Source organism: Microchirus variegatus, assembly GCF_963457635.1.
Source record: "Microchirus variegatus genome assembly, chromosome: 1".
NCBI lineage: Eukaryota > Metazoa > Chordata > Actinopteri > Pleuronectiformes > Soleidae > Microchirus > Microchirus variegatus.
Window position 1 is genome coordinate 34,320,793 of NC_139802.1, and position 23,880 is coordinate 34,344,672.

At 39.3% G+C, this 23,880-nt stretch overlaps 5 protein-coding genes across 5 annotated transcripts in view; 2 read left to right on the forward strand and 3 right to left on the reverse strand.

Moving 5' to 3' along the window:
• Positions 1-9,649, reverse strand: part of dym (dymeclin) — a 48,400-nt gene extending 38,751 nt beyond the window's left edge. The window contains exons 1-8 of the mRNA XM_083896962.1: positions 9,464-9,649; positions 7,456-7,674; positions 7,150-7,202; positions 6,904-6,997; positions 4,512-4,648; positions 3,133-3,199; positions 1,589-1,714; positions 808-947 (exon numbers count right to left, since the gene is read on the reverse strand). Coding sequence (XP_083753088.1) covers positions 808-947; positions 1,589-1,714; positions 3,133-3,199; positions 4,512-4,648; positions 6,904-6,997; positions 7,150-7,202; positions 7,456-7,595 — 757 coding nt within the window. The 5' untranslated portion in view covers positions 7,596-7,674; positions 9,464-9,649. The remainder of the gene's footprint in view (positions 1-807; positions 948-1,588; positions 1,715-3,132; positions 3,200-4,511; positions 4,649-6,903; positions 6,998-7,149; positions 7,203-7,455; positions 7,675-9,463) is intronic.
• A 1,183-nt stretch (positions 9,650-10,832) lies between these two features.
• c21h18orf32 (chromosome 21 C18orf32 homolog) lies at positions 10,833-12,704 on the reverse strand. The gene is made up of 3 exons (XM_083896351.1): positions 12,618-12,704; positions 11,566-11,785; positions 10,833-11,141 (listed from the first exon to the last, which is right to left on the reverse strand). Exons 2-3 carry the CDS (start codon positions 11,746-11,748, stop codon positions 11,076-11,078), a joined length of 249 nt encoding a protein of 82 aa, XP_083752477.1. The 5' UTR covers positions 11,749-11,785; positions 12,618-12,704; the 3' UTR covers positions 10,833-11,075.
• A 308-nt stretch (positions 12,705-13,012) lies between these two features.
• Positions 13,013-16,669, forward strand: rad1 (RAD1 homolog (S. pombe); the record flags this gene model as incomplete). Its single annotated transcript, XM_083891924.1, has 7 exons — positions 13,013-13,098; positions 14,034-14,235; positions 14,306-14,414; positions 14,573-14,730; positions 14,967-15,067; positions 15,410-15,508; positions 16,498-16,669. The coding sequence occupies exons 2-7, from the start codon at positions 14,041-14,043 to the stop codon at positions 16,667-16,669; spliced, it is 834 nt and encodes a 277-aa protein (XP_083748050.1). The 5' UTR covers positions 13,013-13,098; positions 14,034-14,040.
• Positions 16,670-17,189: 520 nt separating this feature from the next.
• Positions 17,190-20,222, reverse strand: bxdc2 (brix domain containing 2; the record flags this gene model as incomplete). The annotated part of the gene is made up of 10 exons (XM_083895964.1): positions 17,190-17,755; positions 18,063-18,191; positions 18,309-18,410; positions 18,523-18,573; positions 18,983-19,056; positions 19,151-19,200; positions 19,292-19,362; positions 19,444-19,487; positions 19,599-19,710; positions 20,073-20,222. The coding sequence occupies 10 exons, from the start codon at positions 20,220-20,222 to the stop codon at positions 17,510-17,512; spliced, it is 1,029 nt and encodes a 342-aa protein (XP_083752090.1). The 3' UTR covers positions 17,190-17,509.
• A 313-nt stretch (positions 20,223-20,535) lies between these two features.
• LOC310928711 (tubulin alpha chain-like) lies at positions 20,536-23,247 on the forward strand (the record flags this gene model as incomplete). Its single annotated transcript, XM_083891351.1, has 4 exons — positions 20,536-20,615; positions 21,509-21,731; positions 21,827-21,975; positions 22,267-23,247. Exons 1-4 carry the CDS (start codon positions 20,613-20,615, stop codon positions 23,245-23,247), a joined length of 1,356 nt encoding a protein of 451 aa, XP_083747477.1. The 5' UTR covers positions 20,536-20,612.
• Positions 23,248-23,880: the final 633 nt, after the last annotated feature.

Below are 23,880 nucleotides of genomic sequence, written 5' to 3' on the forward strand. Positions count from 1 at the left end.
CCAAGTTAACCTAGTTCCCTGGTGTCCTAATGAACATGTCTGTGACATGCATGGTCAAAATACCTTAGTAAAGGAAAACGAAACATAAGGGACAGAAAACGACATGGGAGCTAACAGCAGTTAGCATTTGGAAATGTGATCATTTGCAGGCTCTAGCAGGCACATTGCCATCATATATAACATGTATCCACTGGACAGATAAATCCTCTGAGGCTGGAAGTTTGTGTAGGACTCTGTGCTGCACTGTGGAGCCAAGAATAGAACTTCATGTGGACTTCCTGGACTTCCGGTTTTCAGATACCTTTGCCAATACTCTTGCGTCTTTTTAGGGACTAAGCGGAGCTCCGCGACGTCCCAGTGAGCGCGGAAGTCATCAACATCTCGTGTTTTATCTCCTGTACTTAGACTGAGGAGGACCACAAAAACATGACTGAGTCATCTTTTTTCACACTTATAGGACATATAGGACCTCCAGAGTCCCAAATATAAGTATGTAAATGATTAAAAAGTAGATTTTGCATAATATGGGACCTTTAACATTGTTTTTTAGTCTGTAACAGAAAAGATTTACATGCGCCCCCCTCTGGCATCGCACCGCGCCCCTCCAGGGGGCCCCACCCCACTGTTTGAGAAGGACTGGACTAAAGACAGCCAAATGCCAAGTCAATTATTCTCAGCAATTAAGTTGATGACTAAAATGTTTTCTGAATAAATACAATTGAGAAAATGTGATAAAGTCTGCAAAGTCGAAACAGCATGTTTCCATTTCATCCTATTTCACTTGTGTGAGTAATTGTGCACTCTTACTTGCCACCCCTGATGCCAGGCCGTAGAGGAGGCCACCTTCAGCTTTGGGCTCAAAGATGTGGGTTGCTGGTGGTGGACACTTCTCCTGCCTGATGAAGTTATAGAGCAGCGTTTTCACCAGACGGCTGGTTAAAGACAAACTGAGGAAAAGAAACACAAATGAAGAGAGGAGGAAAGGAGATGTTAAAGACAATCCTAAACATTAAAACACCGTATGATCAAGAAGAGACTCTACATTCACATCATGTAACTGGATATGAATGTCATAATTGTTTTTAGGATTACACAAGCAAAAATGCTTTTAGACAGACTTATGATCTGTTTTCTTGGAAGCCTTTCTTCAGCTCGGTGATAATTAAGCCAAAGTGCTCTCGTATGGCTCATATATTGTAAAAGCCCTACAAGAAAATACCATCTAATAATATCTGCTTGCCTCATTTAACTGCACCAACAGACTTAAAAAAACCATAATGTATTCACATTTAAGACATCAGTGGAATGAGGTTAACTTAACCTATTGTTTTGGACAACATTGTAACACAAGAGACAAAGTCCTTGTTCCATTTAAAGGTATTGGGGTATGTGAATAGGAACAGAAATACCATGTCACACTCATTTGGAGAGCACCTATAGTTAAGAGTCTGCATTTAAAATCACCCAGTTAATATAGGATGAAGGAGGTAAGTTAGCCATTTTGTTAATGGTCAATAGTTGCAGCTTGGAGCATGACAGTAAGTCAGTGGTGATCCTCAGTGGACTGTGAACCCGTCTGCTTTCTTACCATCTGCCTTTCATGATGTGCTGATAGATAATTCCATCTCGGAGGATGTCTTTGTGGAAGAGCTGATAGGAGAAGAAAACCAGCAGCGTGGTCACTGCTTCAAACAGGATGCTATAGGTGATGTCTCTTCAAGGATAGATAAATGCAGAGAGAGAGTTTGTGTGATTGAATTGTAACAGAAACAGTTTATCAAGTTATTGTTAATGGTGCTGCTCAGAGTTGCTTCAAAAATTAAGTAAAAAAAACAACTTTAGAATGATTTAATTTACATTGAAAACCAGAAAATACAAGAAAGCAAATTTGTATTAACACCTTATTCTACATAACCTTAATCTATCTCTATTACGACAGGAATTAAGATTTTCATACATGCTTTATATTTACTAATAAAGGGCCAGTATGCGACTTGTAATGCATGTTAGTAAGTGTTCCTTAATGTAAAGTGTTACCAAAACATACATATATCAGCCTGTACATAAAAAGTAACACTGACACCTATCTTTCTTGTAAAATTTTAAAAAAAAAGAAAAATGGAGCAGAGGCCTGTCAGGGATTTGGGTAATCTTAACGAAACCAAAAGAGTGGTCAGATTTTTCTCCCAATTCAGAAGCATGTACAGAGGAAATGGGCCAACAGCCACTAAGTAGTGGAGGGAAGAAAACCAGGATGAGTCTTACATTTTGGAATAATAAATAATGTTTGGAAAACTGAACACATCTACACACGAGCCAAGGTTTGATGTCCAGAGACAACAGAAGAAGAAGAAGAAGAAGAAGAAGAAGAAGAAGGGGAGGTTGGTGGACAGAGCATAATGGAAGATGGTGCGTCAAGGAAACAGCTATTGTCATATTTCAGTGAACTTATCTCGAAGCAGCAGAAGAGAAGATTTTTCTCTATGGATACATACATAATGTATCTTTGTTTCTGTGTCAGACTGAGTGGCAGGCTGAGGGAAAAAATGACTTCCATTGATTCCAGTGCGTCAGTGTGCACAACACTCTTGAGTTTATATGTTCACTCCCACTCAGACAGTGGTCCTCCTCATCCAACATTCATTCAATAACATATCTCTTGTCCTACACAAGCAAGAGGTTTTCTCTCTCTTTATTTGGTTTAATCTCATCCCTTCTTTTTTTATTCTATCACAATAATTGTCAGATGAGAGTTTCAGCATGTTCCATAATGGATTTCCTCTTTTAGTGATTTCTGAACTCAGGGATGAATGAGCAAGCAGAACACACAAAAGGAACTACTCGTACAGTTTGAGCAAACTGCTTTTCATTAACTGTTCAGCGACATCCTAGATACACGGTGCACAAACAAATGACCAAATACTTTATGTTTATGTGATTAATATTCTCATGTTAAAACGTGGACAAGTAGCACTGAGGCTTTGTTAAATCACTGTCAGGTCAGTGTAAACAGCTTGTTAGTGTTGCATCGGAATCTGTCTGACATTTTATATGTTTGCAAGTAGGCCAATGTTTTTATTCCAGCTTATTCTCAAACATAATGACATCAACACAAGCCAGGGAGATACTTACAGCAGGGGAACTTCAACAATCAAGTGAACGAGGTTGGACAACAGCTCCTCGAGAAGGTCTTCACTGCCTGTTTCCATACAAGAGATTGAGGGAGTTACAAACTGAGATTATCAATCTCTCTGCTCCCATGATATCTATCCCACTCTATGTCTGCCCCATCAGTCTCCATTTCATGCTCACCGGCATGTAACAGAAAGAAACACATTAGAAGTTTTATATGCGTTTCAAGACTCTTGAAAAACACACTTATGACACTTTCTGGACTTTAATACTTTTCTGGTATCCAATATCAAAAAAATGTGTCATCATTCAGTTTGAAATTTTGGTAGCAAAGGACTTAATTTGATCAGCAGTAGTGAGCCGATAAGCATGCACAATACCATACAATACAATACACAATACATGGTCCACGATACCAATAATATCACGACAAAGATAATCAAAAGATAAAATAAAATAATGCAAGACAATTATGATGTATTGCTGTATGATCGTCTTTCCTATCTTTTCACAACATAGAGAACAAAGTGCATAAAGTCTATGTATTGGAGATGGATGGGCATCTCTTACTTTAGCTTTCTCCCACATTATCCTGCTGTAAAGTACCTATTCTTCAGCCAGGTAACCCTAAAGTTTCCCTTGGCAGGGACTGCTTACTTTTGATCACCTTAATTTGCTAATTAAAATATCAATGTTAACCCAGCGATATTGATTATCAAATTGCACAAGGAAGGACGACGAAATCACACCAAATCAATATTTTGACCCCCCCCTAACGGGGATTAACACATGTGTCTGTATTGTGTTTTAAGAGGCTGTTGCTTATTTAATGAATAAAGGTATAGTACAACATTGAAATATCGATATTGATACCATCTCGAAACACTGCATCCAACACACACAACTTCATTCAGACAAAGCCTTTCTCTGAGCCCCCCCCCCCCCCCCCCCCAAAAAAAGACGTGCAGTCAGCGGATGCAGATTTGGACATTTATTAACAGAGTCTCTAGGAGACAACTGATCCAGGTCAGTAGCCAGGGGTGCTTGTGCTCAATTAAAATTTTAATTTCTCATCTCTCTTTAGGTATAAGTGTTACACATTTGACCCATGTGGGTACATTTTAATAACTTGCACCTCATGAGTCGTCTAATGGGAGTCAAGTACTTTTTTGACATTTTTTTGCAGATGTTGGGGATTCTGATTGTAAAAATGCGTCAAAATGACATGAAGCACTTTCATCTTAATCAGTGCAACGGCTCGTAACTCCACCTGTTGAGAAATGACAGGCGTTCACCGTTTCTTACTGCAATGTGTGGCCCCATTTCAATCTCCCTGCGGCACACCTCTCATTTTTCCTCACTCAATCTGTGGAGCTCACCTCCAAAGGAGCCTGGTGCCCTCTCCTGGTAGGAGAATTGTAGGTGCAGTTCTTCCTCGCTCATTTCCCTTATGAACACCTTCAGCATGCAGCGAATCATAAACAGCGCATTGTGGGCCTGCCAGATGAACAGCTGACTGCGGAGGAGATGGAGAGAGAAAAAAAAAGACTCAAGGACTGTGAAGGAAACAAGAACATTGTGATGGATGAGCAAAAGTGAATCTGTTCTACTTTTGTTTATGGCCTTTCTTTATGAAGGGAATCTTGGCTGGCCATGTAGGTTCTATGACAATATGTGAATAGGTGAACGTTGTGTTTTGTCGGTGCGTGCACAGAATATAAAAGTAAAAGCCCCGCCTGTTCAACAAACATCGAGATAAGCAAACATTTTCACCACTTCGCTCATAGTTTAATGATAAGTCCTGCCCTCTCTCTCTTTCTCTGCACCCTCACAACACGTTTGCTCTTTTATCTGTACTTCTGATCTTTTGTACTTCATGTCCTTGTCTTCGGGAATTTTACATATATATATTTATTTATTGATTTGAATTAGGACAATGCATATTCCTCAACATGTCAGCATAGAGGAACAATGTAAGTATGCCGGAGTTAGCACAATAGTTAATTTTCATCCATTGTCCTAAGGCGTGTTAGCACATTAGACATTTAACAGGACATGGTACAAAAGAAAACAGAAATCACAAGACATTACAAAAAAAAAAGTGAATAATCTAACTGTGAGTGCATGTCTGGTTAGTTTTCAACCATTGTTTGAGTGCAATTTTAAATGTTGAATAGGTGTCACAGTTTCTGACAGGGTCTGGTAGCCTATTCCATGACTGTGTGCCCCTGATGGACCCCACCATTTGGCCAAATTTCGTCCTGCACCTTTGTAGGTTGCAGTCCCCTCTGGTCACTGCTCTGGTGTTTACTCGATTGCTATTTTTTTTTACTTATAAAATCCATCAAGGGAGGGGGAGCAAGTTTATTTAAAACTCTAAAGATGAGGCAAGCATCCATGAATATCTGATAATTATCAAAATCCAAAATGTTATACCTACCTAAGATGTTACAATAATGATATTGTAGAGGCTTTTTGTCCAGAATGTTTAGTGTTCTCTTGATGAGAGACTTTAATGGCTTCAGGATATTCTCTGAGGTATGAGACCAAGTTGTATAACAGTAGTTTATGTGGCTGAATATCATAGCATGCATATAGACCTTTGCCGACTCTGTAGTGAGAAACGGTCTAATATCTTTAAAGTTGGACAGATTAAACTTAATTATATGCTCAATTTTCTTAACATGCTGCTTGAAATTCAAGTTGGAGTCAAAGACTACACCAAGTGCCAGAGATGAGATTTTCTGCTTGTTTTTGCATCCAGAGAAGACATATTTGCAAGGCAAAGACATGTCGGCTAGCAAACCAAAGGCAGTAGTGTAGAAGCAGGTGCAGTTACTCATAAATGAATGAGTAAACCAATAAGAAAGAGAAAGATTTTTCAAATCAGTACAGCATTTGAGGAAGTTATACTAACTACAGTTCTACAGTTGTATTTTGTTCATGTTTTCTCAGCCACTATTGTGTTATACATATAGATCCTAGAGTTGCTCAGTTTACGCTGGTAAGTGAGACAGAGATTATGTGCTTTAATTTTAACCAAATCAAACTGAACTATTCCCCTCCAAAAGTTGTTTTTTGTAGCTTGGCAATCTGAGCTTTGAAAAACCATTACACTGCTGGACATCCTCCTTCTTGACAACAAAGAAAATGGTGCAAACAGGTCAGTCATCATCGCTCTCATTTATTCTGTAGAATGAACATGTGCTTTGAATAAACAAGGTTCTTGTTTATTCAAAGCACAGACAAGAAATTGGGCCAAGATTGGTAAGAAACCAGTGTAGGGGATGAAAAAAATGATCGGAACCATCCAGTAAAAGCCACAGTGTTTCATAACCACTAAACACCAACACAGGGAATGTGTAATCACTTCCACAAATTGGCAATTTGCACATGGTAATTATGTTAGAGCCAAAACTTTTAGGTTTGTTTCTGGGGCAAAACCTGTTATGAAACATGAGGGGGAAACGATACGAGTGGCTGGGGAGAGATTACTTCAACCTCTAATGATCTTCAGCACAGAATGAAGATTCTCCACCAGAGGCATTTGGTGATTTGGGCAGGATTAAACTCTGGAAAATGAGTTTGGCAGTGAGAGCAGAATAATGTCACATGTGTTGATGGTTATACCTCAGCAGTTTTCTCATGGGAAACCATTTCTATTTTGCTTTTGAAAACTAGGGAATCCCTGGCTGACTGTGACCAAGACATGGCTAGCATGTATTACAAACACATTAAGCTGACTCTCTTCTCACAGGTTCCCATACTCACTCTTGACATTCCGTAGAGATCTTCAATTCTTTGGTTCTTCCCAGAAAAACTCTCACGAGAGCACCAAAGTTCCCCGTTCTGGGATTGTTTTCAACTTGGAAGAGAAAAAACAGAACAGGGTCAACACGAACTACAGACGGCTTAGACATGCTGTCGATAGTTTGGCAAGCAAACAAAAAAAATCTGGATGTTCCAACTGCTCAATATTAAGAACTCGACTGGTGAAAAGAACACTAGCTAACATACTCATGGTTTTGGCCAGGGGGACGACAGCTTCTTCCAGCAACTTTGAGTCTCCACTGTTAGCAGGAGAGAGATGTAAAGAAAATTAAAACATTGTTAAAGGTTTGCAAGTTATTTTTATTTAGTTCAGCTTGTACGTCTCTGGGGCTTGAGAGATTTAATGGTTAACACAAAATAAGTTCTGGTTCAAGGCACCAGCTCTGTCACACAACCAAGTAATTCATTATTTAATTAAACTAACAAATAGATTAACTGAAGTACCATTACCCCACACATTGCCACCAGCTCTTCAGCTGGACCCATGTTTACCTGCTGGTGGGACTGATGAAGGTGAAGGAGATGAGCTGATTCCAGAAGGGGTCATTCTCCGATATGGACTCTGTGCCCACCAGGGCCTTGAGGCTTGGATTATCAGACAGGTCACTGACCTGGCTGGTGTTGGCTCCCATCTCTACTGGCTCCACTCAGCCAGACTCACCACCACAACCACCACCCTTCACGGCTTTTTCACCAGGCACATGCCAGATCCTGGAGCAGAGGAAATGGTTTAGTGTGAATAAACAGAATATTATGTTTCCAAGGCTGTATTCAAAATTATCATCTCATGTTTGTCGGTCTGTCTGTGGGCAGCACAACATGTTCTGATGATGCAGTTATAGCTCAAGGAAAAAAATTATCTGGTAATGATTCGTGCATGGATACAGATTCAGGATTATTAAAAGTCATTGGCTGCCAATGACGTCTGATGAAACAAGAGAGTCGACTCTTTTTTATGGACTGCATCAATTGCAATACACAGACATATCTTTACAAACCATATAACTACTCTTTCTTTTGGTAGTTTCAGTGTTTACATAGTCATAGAACACACCGTTTTGTGGGTCTTGGAAAATCAGTCAAAATGCTGGCAGTTCTGCGTCAAAAATGGCTGGCAGCCAATGAGTTAAGAGTAGAAATATGGGAAACTAAGCAATTTTATTCTCTGGGTGCTGAGGTAGAAAATATATACAGTATACCAAAAGTGAATGTAGTCTTCTGGTTTGCCTAATGTATTCAGTTCTTCTTCAACAGAACATGGTGTCAATTTGAACAATCATATTCCCATTTAACAGAAAATGATGGCATGTGTGAATTTCCAGTTACAAACACCTCAACATGGCCCCCAGTCAAATGAAAAACCTCAAGAGTTCACAATAGTTCAGATTCTTCTGGGTGACGTCATGACAGGTTGCTCTTTGGATGAGAAACCTGTTTGCATATGACAAGTTATTTTTGTTGTGTTGTCAAAGTAGAAGTATTTGGAGTAATTTGTTATATGGGATTTTGGGAGCTGTTGAATTGTATTGCCGTGTCTCTTAATCTCAATAAAAGTAAGCACAAATAATAGAAACATAGAACACATAATGCAATACAGCACCACAGACTGCACTACTCTAAAACTGATATTATGAACATTATAACTGGCTTCATGATGTATGATTCAAAACACTGTGGCTGCTGTATCAAACGATGCATACAATACATAGATAAAACAGATTTTACCATCCAATACACATGGTTTTCAAACTGTGTTATGCATACCACCAGTGGTACATGAGCTTCCTTTGACGTTACTTGGAGGCAAATCAGAAATACTGTTTTACTGTATACACCAGTAAAATAAAAATAATAATAATAATAATAGGTATGTGCAAGGAAGAGGATGGCGATGAGAGCAAATTACCTTTTTGGGACTAAATCTGCCTCCTGTGAAAGTTAATATTGGTGCAATATTTTCTCAGGTGATACAAAGCATAAACACTTTGAGAAGCACTGCAATACAGTACTCTACAGCAGAAGACGACACACCAGGATCCAGGATTTGTGTTTTGTTCCCCTATCCACTGACACACCTTAGGCACATAGGTGTAGCCAGTCAGCCCAGATTTGTGAACAGGATCATACAGAGGCAGGGGTAAAAAACCACACGGAGTAAACAAGGATGTACTACTCTAAATGTCACAGACACAAGTCATTCATTTTTATAATATTATTTAAGTAATAAAGAGTGTTGTTTCTCGTCCCCCTGTTTAGTTGTGCATGCTGCCTCAGTCCAAACCTACAGTCAGGACGTTAGCTAGCTCATCCTGCTTCCAACAGTCAAGTACCTGTGTCTCAGAGACTTTTACAGCGAACATGATGCATTCACAGCCCAGAAAACAGCACCGTTTCACAGCTGGGTCAAATACAAATGTGATTGTTAATTGATGAGTAACTGTCCAGAAATACAAGCTAGCGTCCACTGCTTGTTTTGCTATCAGCTGACCGCTCGGCTTACCTGTCATGAATGCTTCTCGTAGTTTCCTTAACTCGCTCGGCTCTCGGGACTTTTTTACTGGCAACGGGTTTCTTCACGTCACTACACGGCTTGTTCCACTTCGTTTTTCGAACGTATTTAACGAAGGCAAACGCGAAATTCTGTGTGTAACGTAAGGCTTTCAAGTTTACTCTACAGACTGCTTTCAGCCATGTTTAACACGTCGCCACCCCTTGGGCACTGACGTCATTTACGCATGTGACGTTGCAGATAGAAATAGGGCAGCTAGAACACAAGCGACCGATCTAGACATTCATTTTCTATCCTCACACTGGCGTTTATCTGAACAAATACAGATCCAGTCTCAATAACGGAGATATTATGGCAAGCGACAAACAGTTCAACATTCAGTATTTACTAGTCAAGTAGTACAGTAAAAATATCTGACTTACAATATGTTAGTAATCATATAAGCCCTGAACACAACATAGTCAGTCCTGGTCATAATGTATAGATTTTTGTTTTGTATTATTACATCTCAAAGTTGAGACTGTTTCTATTGAAAATGAAAATATGGGACTTTTCATTTGAAATTTCTCAAAAATTGTACAGTAAAAATGTCCGATTTACAGTATGGTTGTAATCATAATGTCCTGAACACAATCCAGTCAGTCCTAGTCAGAACATGTCTTTTTGTCTCAAATGTACATATTTTCGATTGAAAAGTGTGAACATTAATTTGAAATTTCTCAAAAACTTTACAATTAAAATGTCCGATTTCCCCCAAAAATTGCCTGAACACAACCGTCAGTAGTGGTCATAAATTTCTGTTTTTTATTACATCTTAAAAAGTGTGAATATGGGACATTTACTGAGAGATATTGAGCTTGCGATTCGACTTTTGTTACATTCCCAATTCCGTTCAAGATTGATTGTGTAAAAGGTTGAAAACCTAATTTAGCATTAATCCATGGCACAATGAAAATATGAATCACTCAATGATGCAAGGTGATGACTTATAAAAACAAATCGTTCCCTCTATTCCTGTTTATTTGCATGGCATAAGCTATTGCAAACAATTGAGAATAAATTGCAATATTTGCATTTGCCAAAATGGGTCGCTTCAAATTGCAATTTTGATTTTAAATCTATTCAGTGATCAGCCCAATAACCTACTTTGTCATGAGACTTAAAAACATCTGTTCTCTCTGACTTTCAGCTGTAGTCAGTTCTATTGTATTTAAATTAAAAATCCGTTTAAAATCCCATATTATTTCTTGAATAATTCACAGTGAGAAGTAAAAAAGCTTTTTGGGACGGAAGCACAGAATGAAAAAAAAAAAGGAAGCAAGATATAGATCATCATTTTTTATTTAAAGATGGTGTTAAATGTAAATGTGTTTAAAAACAATTTAGTCGAGACTGCACATCTAATAAAATGTATACAATATATCATAATTAGCAGGAACACAAGTGAAAATAAATCATTCTTTCAGACAATTTCTGCAAATAATAAAACCACTCAATCCAAAGAAGAGAGAAACGGATATTCATAGTTCGTCTATATTATAATCTATATTATATTACTGAAATATTTACAGTGTTTTATATGTATTATTAAGATTTGAAGCCGTCAGTCTGTCTTCTTATCCGTGGCTATAGCTGTTCCATTAGCAGTGGCGTCACCATTGCTCTCAGTCTGAAACAAAAAAGATTTATTTTTTTATTAAACAGCTGAAGGTATAAAGTCTGCAAAACGTTTATGACAGGACATTTAGAATGACCATCTCACAGTGTGCACTGCTATAACCTTCTTCTACAATTTATTCTCTTTACTCACTTGCGTCATGGCTTTACTATTTAATAGGCGTCACCACTTTACACTTCACATACATCATACTTAATGTTATAGCCAAGTTTATTAGATCCTGACATGGTGCACATTATTTGTAAGGATCTTTTAAGATGGCTGAAATCTCACAGTCTGGAGGAAAAATATCATTTGCAGGCGAGTTGAAATTAATACCACCAGAAAAAAGACTGTGTATTATTCCAAATACAACAGTATCATAAACGTAGAAAGGAGAAATAATTTTGCAATAAGACACAAATAATAAGCTTACCTTGCAAGTCAAATTACTGTTTTCACTAACGTTTTGGTCACTCGTGCCACTCGTTTCCTTGACAGCTTTTTTGGTCCAGAATTTATTAATGAATGGTGAAATGAAGGGATAAATGATTGGTTCCAGGAACCTCTTGTAGACCCACAGAAGGACAGGGATCACAATACAGGGAATGCACACCATGACTGCAGCTCAGACAAAAATGTCCAAAATGAAGACCCTGGGGAAAAAAAGAAGACATTTATTTTTATTAGACAATATATTCATCTGTATTTGCAGATATTTATTCAGGCATTTGAATAAATGCAGTAGCCCATGTAGATACTGTGAGAAAATGATATGCATTATTTGATTGTTTTCTTAAACTGATTGATTTATTCATCATCTGTTGTTTTAATGGTGTAACGTTTTATAGTTCCAAAGCACTTTGTAACCTTGTTTTGAAACGTGCTGTATAAATAAATGTACTGTTGTTATTCATATTTCTATTCCAACATTTAATCCCATCGGTCACTAAGAAAACTCCACAAAACTGAACCCATATTGAAACATTTTCTGCACTCTAAACTTATTTCTCAGATCAAAAACACCTCTAACCACCTGAGTTGTTGAAACTAATAGATTTAAAAAAAAGCTAGTAGTCCAGCTGCAGTGTCTTGTAGTCTGTCTACGTGATTTACAGCATGAATTCAAGCAGTATTAGCTTTTAAGGCATGTAAAGGACAATGCAAATATCTTCAATTCAGGATAGTTAAATATATCTTGAACTTGAATTATGACTAGTCATAATCACGTCGGCAACTGAATTTGAGATATCTATCTAATGACAATCCCCATACAACGAATTGATTAAATGTTCAAACCGCTCGCCATAGTAAATAGACACGTAGATTCACCTAAATCTTAATCTTTAACCCGAGTTGCCATCTTGTTGACTATTAGCTAGCGCTAACTGTTTGCTATCGCGCGGTGGATAACGTAAGAATATGTAGTTAACCAGCAGGGTAGGCATTTAACGACCAGAAAATACTTGTAGAAACAATAAACCTCACCTGACACGGTTTGTAGCAGCGTTGTTGTCACGAAAACAGACAGGAAAGACTGGACTTTTCTCGATTGTTCTTCCGCCCTTCTTCTTCTTCTCCTTGGCGTTCGAGAGACTGTACGTAAAATAGCGTACTACTGCCCCCCGTAGGTACAAGGTAGCAGATTATCTGGTTACTTTTGTAACTGATATAAGAGAAAATTACAAATTACAATAACAACATTCCACAAATGATTTAGATAAATATTTACTTAATTACAATGAATAATTTAACTTATTTCTAAGAAAAAGAAATAAGGACTAGTTCTAAATTACAAACAGTAGGGGGCAGTCATACCTCGCTATTACGTCTGCTCTGCCAAAACCAAAGAAGAAGAAACATTAACTAATTTCCGCCGGACGTGCAGGAGAGAAGCGGAAGTAGCTCACACACCGTGGTGGCGCTTTTCTTCAAAACATAACAGTACTAATTTCTGAATTACTGCTTTGTAAGTGTTTTGTTACACATTACACAAGTTACACTGACTTGTTCTAGAAATATTTATTCACTGTAGATTGTATTAGGTGATAGGTTGCTGTTTTCATTTGTTTAAAACTTAGCTGTCATGTAGTCAGCGTCATCGACGAGTAAAATAATGTGAAACAAAACGCGCACTCTTATTCTATAAATGATTATTCGCAGCCTAAGAAACTTAAGACGGGAAGATAATTCCGCAAATGAGTCTCACATGCTGTTTTATTCCACAATGTTTCACAAACAACATTAAAACCAATGTCTTAATAATAGTATAGTGCTTCTGTACGTCTTTTTTGTATTGTTTACAAATGCATTATACGTTTCACAAATCTGAAATGGTGTTTTGAACAAAATATTCTGAGTTTGTCTTGGTTTAACTTTTTCAGCATCAAAATGGTATCTAAGAAATAGAAGTGAAATGTTTCTTAACAATGTTTTTAACATTAGACTACTAGCTATTTTCCTACAGACTGTGAGATTTCAGCAGTCTCTAAGGATCCTTACAAATAATGTGCACCATTGCCAGGATCTATTAAACTTGGCCATAACATTAAGTATGATGTATGTGAAGTGTAAAGTGGTGACACCTATTAAATAGTAGAGCTATGACGCAAGTTAGTATCGAAGATCAATTGTAGAAGAAGGTTATAGCAGTGCACACTGTGAGATGGCCATTCTAAATGTCCTGTCATAACCGTTTCGCAGGCTATATTTAGTTGCAAAATTGTGTCATGGCCATCTTTGAACCTCTCTCATGGGATGATGTAGGACCCTTAATTGTTTTACGATCAAATAAATCACCACAATTGTTTCATCTGGGAGAGCCCAGAATCATTCAAAATGTAGCGGACACTTTTGCCACTCATCACTTTTGTCACTCATCACTTTTGTCATTTGTTATTTCAGTGTGACAATGCCGCTGTCCACGCAGTCACAGGCTGATGATGAACAATATGTGCTAGTGGCCAGTTTGGATAATGCCCGTAATCTCTCCAACATACTGAAAGCTATCACCTTCAAAGACCATGCCATCTTTAACGCTACACCCAATGGCTTGAAGGTCACCGTGGAGGACTCCAAGTGTCTGCAAGCCAATGCTTTCATTCAGGTGTGTTTTATTAACATTTCTAATGAACATGTCTTGTATCTCCTATGACACTATGAATAATATATTACAGGCTGAGATCTTTCAAGAGTTTACTATCAAAGAAGATGTGGTGGGTTTCCAGGTCAATCTCACTGTTCTTTTGGACTGTCTCAATATCTTTGGAGGAAGCACAGTGCCAGGTAAACTAAAAGGAAACTTAATTGTAGAGGAAGCAAAAAATAGGAAATAGAAAAAAAAACACATGCTTATATTTCCGCAGTTGACTACATTTGTTAGCCATATAATTAACCCTCTCAGGTCTCACCATGCTCATTATCCCCCTGTTCTGGTGTCGCAGGAGTATCAACAACCTTGCGCATGTGCTACAGAGGATACGGTTACCCTCTGACCTTGTTCCTGGAGGAGGGTGGTGTGGTGACTGTGTGCAAGATCAACACACAAGAACCAGAGGAGCCCATTGACTTTGAGTTCTGCAGCTCCAACGTTACTAACAAGGTGAGTTTCTACACTTTCATATAATGAAACTGGAATACTACAGTTATATTTATAGTAATACAAGTACTAGGACAATAATAATCACTTCTTATAGCCCCTATGGCCTGTAACTTGACTGAATATTTGAGATTGAGGAATATGTAAGACAGCTGTCTGACAACTGTTTACATAAAGTTGATGACAGACAGTATAAATAATTACTTTACATAACATATGTGTCTTTTCGTCTTTTTAAGGTGATCCTGCTGTCAGAAAGCCTAAAAGAAGCCTTCTCTGAACTGGATATGACCAGTGAGGTGCTCCAGATAACCATGTCCCCAAGCCAACCATACTTTAGGTTTGTTGTCATTCAAGAAAACTATAATTCTACTCATCAGTTATTGTGCTCTTACTTATATAGCATTAGCAAACAAAGATGTGGTGTTACATCAAGTGCACGAGTTAAAAGGGATATAACTATTACTCCTTGTTCTACATGGTTGCATTTGTCTATTATTATAATAATTAATAATGTATGAGTGTCACATAATACTTAATTTAGGATTTTATACATACATTTAATCTTTAAACAATAATTAAAACAACCAAATTACCTAAGGAATTAAGAAGCAGGCAAAACAAGTGTGTATATTCTTAAGAATACAGATCCTAACTCTTTTTTCCCCCCTTCTCTATTCAGGTTATCAACTTTTGGGAATTCTGGAAACGCTCATTATGATTATCCCAAAGACTCGGAGATGATGGAGCTGTTTCGGTGCACCAAAACACAAACCAACAGGTGAGCTAAGTGTCATGAACATATGAATGGCACAGAGTGCCGTCATTTAAACCAGTGTTTCCCAGGGTCACATCTAAAACATGCAGGGCAGTGTTCCCTGAGGACCAGGGTTGGGAAACACTGGTTTAAACCTCGTTTGAGTTGGTGTGAATGTAATCTCAGTCGTTTGGTGTGCACCAAATCATCCAGTCCGAGACCTGCCTGAAGTATGGTTCCTCTGGTGTGAAAGAAACCAAACCAAATGGGATGAAAAGGTCTATTTTTATGCATTATGGGTATGAGATACGGGATAACCCCCGGATTTCCACCGGGCGTGCCAGTGCCTCGGAACCTGCCTAGCTTCAATCCTCACCGCAATGACCCCGGAACGTATGCCCGGTGGAAATCAGGGGTTTATCCGGTTCGGTTGCCGATGGTCTTCACGGTCTATTTTGGTTCGATTAGAACTCTACATATGTGAAAGCAAACCGTACCCACGTCTGTTTGCTACATTGTAACATTTGACTGGTGCGGACCAAAGCAATCGAACTATAGGTGTGTTAATCACATTGATGATTTCACTAGTGTGTACATTGCAAAGCTCCCTACAATTTAAGCAGAGGTCTGTCCACCAGAGTATGTATATGACATCTGTGGGAGTACAGGACTTTTAGTTAGTAGATCGAGCATTACCATGTGAGAGACCATCAAAATATTAAGTACTTTCAGGATATGAATAGCCTTTTAGGTGCATTTCTAATTGCCATCGAACAATAGAAAAATGTGAATGGATAAATTGCAGCCTTTTTGATTTGCTCATTGCATTATTTAATATTGTAATTTCAGTTTGAAAAACAAATGATTGCATTTACAATGCACCATGTTGTCACATTCCCTCACAACAGTAGATGTCATAAGTACTGTATATCACATTGCATTTAAATGAAACGCCACCTAACCACACACAGAGCTCTTCATTCTTTGTTGTCCCTTCTGTTTACTGCTGACAGGTATAAGATGTCCCTGCTGAAGCCTTCCACCAAAGCCCTGGCGTTGTCCAGTAAAGTGTCTGTGAGGACAGACAGCAGGGGTTTCCTCTCTCTGCAGTACCTGGTCAGGAATGATGATGGACAGATTTGCTTTGTAGAATATTACTGTTGTCCTGATGAAGAGGTGGAGTGATCGCAGAGCACATCCATTAACCCTCCTTTTAAATAAGCACTTTCACTTGAGAAGAGCCCAGATGCTTTGACCAAGATTAAGATGACAAAGGACGCGGCACTGTTGAAGTGCACACAGGAATAAAATGCAGGAAGATTTGTTGACAAAATGTACCCAGTGAGAAAGTTTGCATTGTTTTAACAACCTGTTCATAATTTTCCATATGCTGACATTTAAGTAGAACATTATTGGATATGTAGCAATATGTCAACTATCTGGTCGTTTCATGCAAATAGATCACTGTTCCACAAGTTCATTATATACTGTGTAGTTCATGTGGTTTTGTTACTATGGAGACCCAGCTATTTTCAGTTGATTTTACTGCCTGTAACAGGAGCATGTAGCTTAGATTTATCTGCATTGCTAATCTGCTATAATGTGCCCCTGTTGAATAAGTGTATGCCGACACCTTTCAAGACGAAGTAGACATGATACAGACAAAAAGTTTGATTTGTTGTTTTTTTATTACCATGGCATAGAAAACAATTGTAGACACACAAACAAGTTATTTTTTCTGTTTTTACAATGATGATAAAGGAACCATTAATCAGTAATGATGAGGAAGGAAAAGTCAGCAGCATCATAAAAGCTCATTTTTATGACCAGCTACACCATAATATTTATGTTGTATGAATCCACACACAATGTCAATAAAAGCCAGATGTTATGTGCATAATTAGTCTCTAGGTCTATCAAATATGTGATGTTTCTGTGATGATGCGTCATTATAATCAGTCCATGAGACAAAACTGAACCAAAACCGCATTAAGTCATTCACTCATCTCCATATAGTCCAAACAGCTACCTGCGTGCCATCCTTTGCCTTTTGTAACCATTCACATTCTTTTTCCTTTTCTCCACTCTGGGCTGAGGTGGTTCTGTTTGAATGAGAACAGGCTTCTCCTCAGCAGGTGTCCGGAAAACGTCAGCTGTAACGTCCATGGTCAAATCAGCCTTGGCTTCAGTCCTCTTTGTTTTCTGCATCTCCTTCACCATCTGCTTCTCACGGACCTTCGCCGCTGCTGCAAGACGAATCTCTCTGCGGTGCTGGATGTGTGAAAAGAATGAGGGGAATAAACCAAGGGAAATGTATGCAGTTTTAGAAAGAAAAGAAAAACAGCTTCTACAGGTTCCAATCCAAATGCCTATCATCACAGAATTTGACTGACATAGAAACAAGTTGGTAAGTGGAGCATTGAGACTTTTGCACAGGACTGTAAACTAGCACTCACTGTTGCAGGAACATGAAACATGACAGTTTGCAGCATATTGTAGACATTGTACCACCAACAAGCACAATTTAAATACAGAAATAGTATGCATACAATTTCAACAGAGCTGGACTGGGTTTTACCATGTTTGGGGACTTGAATTCTGGGTTTTCAAAGAGTGTAGGCCCCCCAAAGCTCCCCTGGAAGATCTTAATGAGGTTGAGAACAAAGCGAGGTCCGATTTCCACCAGAGAGGCGTCCTCCTCGATGATCTGAACATGGACAGAGAAGGCAGAAATTATTGATGAAAATAGAAAATGAAGAACGCCCACAATGGAAGATAAAAACTTCCAGTGATGGGGTCTCTAACAGGTCATTTAAAAAAGTACCTGGTAGTTTCTAAACCATATCCTGTTGTCTGCAATGGTGAATGTGAAGACATGGTCAACAAAAGGCTGACTCTTAGGATGGTAGCGTGGAGTGGAAAACGTCTGCAACAGTAAAACACAGATTAGATGTACCACTTGCTCAGGTTTCAATCAAACCAATGTTATGTGGTTTCATTATTCCACGCAACTTCAGACAGGCATTTTCTATACAGACCTGGGTGAACAGCTCCTTCAATAAAGCATACTGAGGCTCACTGTCAAATTTCTGTGGGTGGAAACAATTCACAAAAAATCAGTCATAGTTGTTGGCAAGTATTACCATTCAAGGAATTAGTCAGCAACATGATTATTTCCAATTTTTAAGTAAAGAGATGCCCATGCCAAGGATGGGAACTTGTGCCCTAGAGTTGGTAACGTCTGTATATTTATACTGAGCTTCGTATGATATCACAAGACAATCAAAATGAATGAAATCAATTATGAATGTTTTGTTATTTCAAGAAACTCAAATGTCAGGATTAACCAGCCACTTTATTCCAATTCAACTGTTTATTACTAATCAGTAATATGATCTAATGATATATTCCCTTTTATTTTTAGGGCCACCCCCTTTGGTCGAACATTCCGTGTTGGAAATCGACAAAATATTCGGTCTGCTGGTCACTGGTACTCACTGGATCAAATGACAACAGTGGCCTGGATCCTTTGAGGCAGTTTCCTGTCATCTTGAGTTCAGCCAATGTATGGACTGTGGAGGAGACAACAACAAGATGTTTTTTTTCTGTGACGATGTAATGATAATGCATCTTGGATTTAAGGATTGAACAAAAGAAGTTACTCACTATTCTGAACTAGAAACTTTGCAGAAGGCCCATGGGGGCTGTTAGAAATCCTACAGACAAAAATATTAATGAAATTCTCTTTAAATTAGTTTGAGATTAGAGGAAAGTGTTAAGAGATTATAACAAAGATAAACCACTCACCACATGTAGAGGTCCTGCTTCTTTTTGGCCTCAAAAAATAGGCACTTGTTGCAGTTTTTTATTTCACACACCTGCAATATAATTGATCCTTAACATACTGTTGTATATATAATCACATTAGAGGGAGGTCAATAAATAAACAATGCACTCACCTCATTGATGACAAACAGCTTGTCCTTTCTGTCCATTTTTGTATCTAATATAAGACACATAACATTTGTTATTATAACAATATCCACAGCAATACTCATGTCATGTGGGAGAAAACATGGATGTCTATGTATACATGACCCAAAATGACACTCACCTGCTTTTGAATGAGGCATCATGGTCCTCAGGTCCTGCATCAGGTGCCTTGTTCTGAAGTTGATGCCTCTTGAGGAGAAGATGAGGACTCTTTCCTTGTTGGTCCATTTGCCCTGTTCAAAAGTTTCCACGACTTAAAAACAAACTACAACTGTCCTGTTATGTAAAAAAAAAAAATGCTTTTGCTTTTTAACCAGGATAATGATGTGGGGCTAATATAGGATATTAAATGTAGTATTTGGCTAATTTAAGAAGGTTTGTGGATAATTCATAGTACTGTTTAAATTCAAACTACATATTCTGGAACCAAATACGTCAATGTTGTTTTCATAATGATATAATAACCAATGCTACAGGATTGGTCATAACTAAAAGCCACCACTGTAAACTAAAAACAACATGGTCTAGCAGAAGTACTGGAATTAGCCATGTAGCTAACAAACTGCAGTGGCTAACAACAAGCCAGAGAACTTACCCCCGACACCGGAGCTGGAACAGTGATTTCATGATTATTCTCCTGTTCGGTTACACTTGATGCACCGGCTTCGTCCGCAACAATTTTTACTTTCTTTGCCTTTTTACCGACGAGAGTCTGTCCCCCACGTTTTCTCTTGAACGCTGCCATGACTGGTTCCTACTAGTACCACGCAGATACAACTCTCGCGTGACCAGAGAAAGACGTCACACACGTGGTCGCGGACGGGGGGTGGAAAAATTAAGTGGCCACCTAGTGGCGCGGAGGTAGTAGTGTAGGAATGTAATGTAACGTGTCGAAGACGGTGACGCGGGTCTTCCATTTTAACCAATAGGAACAATAGGAAATGAGCACGTGTCAGCTTTCAGCCAATGGATTTTAAATCTTTTTCCTCGCGCCAAGTATAAATACACCCGCCCGACCGAAGCTCGTCAGTTATTTCTTACACAGGAAAGGTTATTCCTGCGTGTGAGAGTAATTTTTTTGTGTGTAATTTGTCTCTTCGAAGTTCACCTCCAGTTCCATCAAACTACTAGAAACATGGTAAGAATGAATGTATATGTTTTTCTTTTTTTCGGGTGTTCTTTGTTTTGCCGATAATCAAATGTTAAGTGTATTAATTAATTAGCATGGTAGCCTATATTTCGGCGTATCCGTTTCAAATGTTTAAGACCGGCTTTCGACAGTCGTGGTTTTAACTTAAATCAAATACGTCATTTTGGTTGTACTTTTAGAAATATTAAGATCAACAGTAAAGGCCTCGGACCAAATTAAAGGCCGCTGCTGGTTTGCATTTTCCCTCAGTTTCCCTCTCTGTACATTGACCCACTTATCCAAGGGCAGCGTACATTTACTCTGAAACCTCTCTGCTTTATATTTATAAAGTTATTTTTGTGTCTTGAAGTTGAAAAGTGAGATTGTCCCTTTTGTGATTTTTTTTTTTTTTTTTTTAAATGAATAAATTAAAGAGGTTTTGGATCTGAAACTCATCTTATGCGGTGTAGATGCAGAAAAGGCAGTGAAATGTCCCCCTTTCTGCATTTTGACAAATGGGTGGACTGTTTTACAAATCAGAAACCATGTTTTTGAATAATCGACTTCTTCTCTGGGACTATCCATTCCAGTTTTGACAGTTTTAAATGTTAAGATGTTGGATCTAGACCTGGTCCAATGAGGTCTAGTTGCAGTGAAAGGTCCCCTTTTATTGGACCCCCCCCCCCCCCCCCCCCACACACACACACACACCACCATAAGTCAAATTAAAGTGGTGGGGGTCTGGGCAGGAGTCAAATGCCTAAAATGCAGTGAAATAAACAAGGATCAGCCTTTGACCTCCAGCACGGTTATCCTCTCTGATTACAGTCTATGACGTAACATGTGCAACTGGCTTAAAGCATTTCCCTTTTAAAATGTATGCCTTTTTTTCCTTTTCACAGCGCGAGTGCATTTCCATCCACGTTGGTCAGGCTGGAGTCCAGATTGGCAATGCCTGCTGGGAGCTTTACTGCCTGGAACATGGTATCCAGCCGGACGGACAGATGCCCAGTGGCAAGACTCGTGGCGGGGGAGACGACTCCTTCAACACCTTCTTCAGTGAGACTGGAGCTGGAAAGCACGTCCCCAGAGCTGTATTTGTTGACCTGGAGCCCACTGTCATTGGTTAGTGTCATAACACTTTCTTAATGTAGACAAATGCATTTTTAGACCCCACAGCCGTTGGAATTTTAAAACATATAATTGATATTTTCCCTTAGATGAGGTGCGCTCTGGAATTTACCGCCAGTTATTCCACCCTGAGCAGCTGATCACAGGGAAGGAGGATGCTGCCAACAATTACGCCCGTGGACACTACACCATCGGGAAAGAGCTCATTGACCCAGTGCTGGACAGGATCCGCAAACTGGTGGGTAATTTTTAAATCAGGAACGCGTATGGGTTTCTCTACATAAAAACGGAATATAACGAATGATAAATGACTCGTATCTAATTAAACATTTGTTGATCAACATGTATATGTAACATAGTAATAACCTGTTTAACAGAACAAAGGTGGATAATCTGCATGAATAATAAATGTCAAATTATTATACATAAAGCTGACTGGATTAATGGTCTACCTCATTTTCTTTTTCTATTAAAAATATCAACATAAATCATGATGTATTTAATTTTTGATCTCCCTCTCTGCCCTCAGGCTGACCAGTGCACTGGTCTTCAGGGTTTCCTGGTTTTCCACAGCTTTGGAGGAGGCACCGGCTCTGGCTTCACCTCCCTGCTGATGGAGCGTCTCTCCGTCGACTACGGCAAGAAGTCCAAGCTGGAGTTCTCCATCTACCCAGCCCCCCAGGTGTCCACTGCTGTGGTAGAGCCCTACAACGCCATCCTGACCACCCACACCACACTGGAGCACTCTGACTGCGCCTTCATGGTGGATAATGAAGCCATCTACGACATCTGCCGCAGGAACCTGGACATCGACCGTCCCAGCTACACCAACCTGAACAGGCTGATCAGTCAGATTGTGTCCTCCATCACCGCTTCCCTGCGTTTTGACGGTGCCCTCAATGTCGATCTGACAGAGTTCCAGACCAACCTGGTGCCGTATCCTCGTATCCACTTCCCTCTGGCCACCTACGCCCCCGTCATCTCTGCTGAGAAAGCGTACCATGAGCAGCTTACCGTGTCTGAGATCACGAACGCCTGCTTCGAGCCGGCCAATCAGATGGTGAAATGCGACCCTCGCCACGGTAAGTACATGGCCTGTTGCCTGCTGTACCGCGGCGACGTGGTGCCTAAAGATGTCAACGCTGCCATCGCCACCATCAAGACCAAGCGCTCCATCCAGTTTGTGGACTGGTGCCCCACTGGTTTCAAGGTCGGCATCAACTACCAGCCACCTACTGTTGTTCCTGGAGGAGACCTGGCCAAGGTCCAGAGGGCCGTGTGCATGCTGAGCAACACCACCGCTATCGCCGAGGCCTGGGCTCGACTTGACCACAAGTTTGACCTGATGTACGCCAAACGCGCCTTTGTTCACTGGTACGTGGGTGAGGGTATGGAGGAGGGAGAGTTCTCCGAGGCCAGAGAGGACATGGCAGCACTTGAGAAAGATTATGAGGAGGTGGGAACCGACAGTGTAGGGGATGAGGATGATGAAGAAGGGGAGGAATATTAAATGGACAAGTTTCATTACCCTACTGTAATTGCTGTTTCTGTTTTGTACCCGTTTTACAAATCTTTGACTGCACTTGATGTTTCCACTTCCATTTCTGCTTTCATTACATAGGACCTGTATCTATGTTGTCTTGTCTTTGATCTGTCCCATGTGTGTGAAAGAATAAAGCTTGATGAAGCATTACAGTATCGTTTCCTCTTAAATATCCTCCATACAACAGAAATATTGTGTTGTCCTTGCTGATTGAAGTAGTGTTGGATTATTATCGACCTCATTTTGAATTATATTCCAGGCTCCCCACTTTGTCTGTTGCTGTTTTAGCCACTTGGAACAGTGGTGTCAAGCAGATACACCATGCTTCAGCAGCACAGCAGTCAAATCTATGCAGCCTTTGTTCACTGCTAAATGACATGGCATCACATTATTTTAGTCATTTTTGTTTTTACTACTTTAAACAGATTTACATTTCTTAACTATTGTTGCACTCTGGTTTATTGACTTTTTTTTTTTTTAACTGGGTCAAATTGATAAATTATATTTCTGGAAATTCTATAGAAACTGACTAACTATTTGTAGAATAGCAGTCAAAGTTTTGTCTGACCCACATATGTAGGCCATAAAGTCTTTAATCAC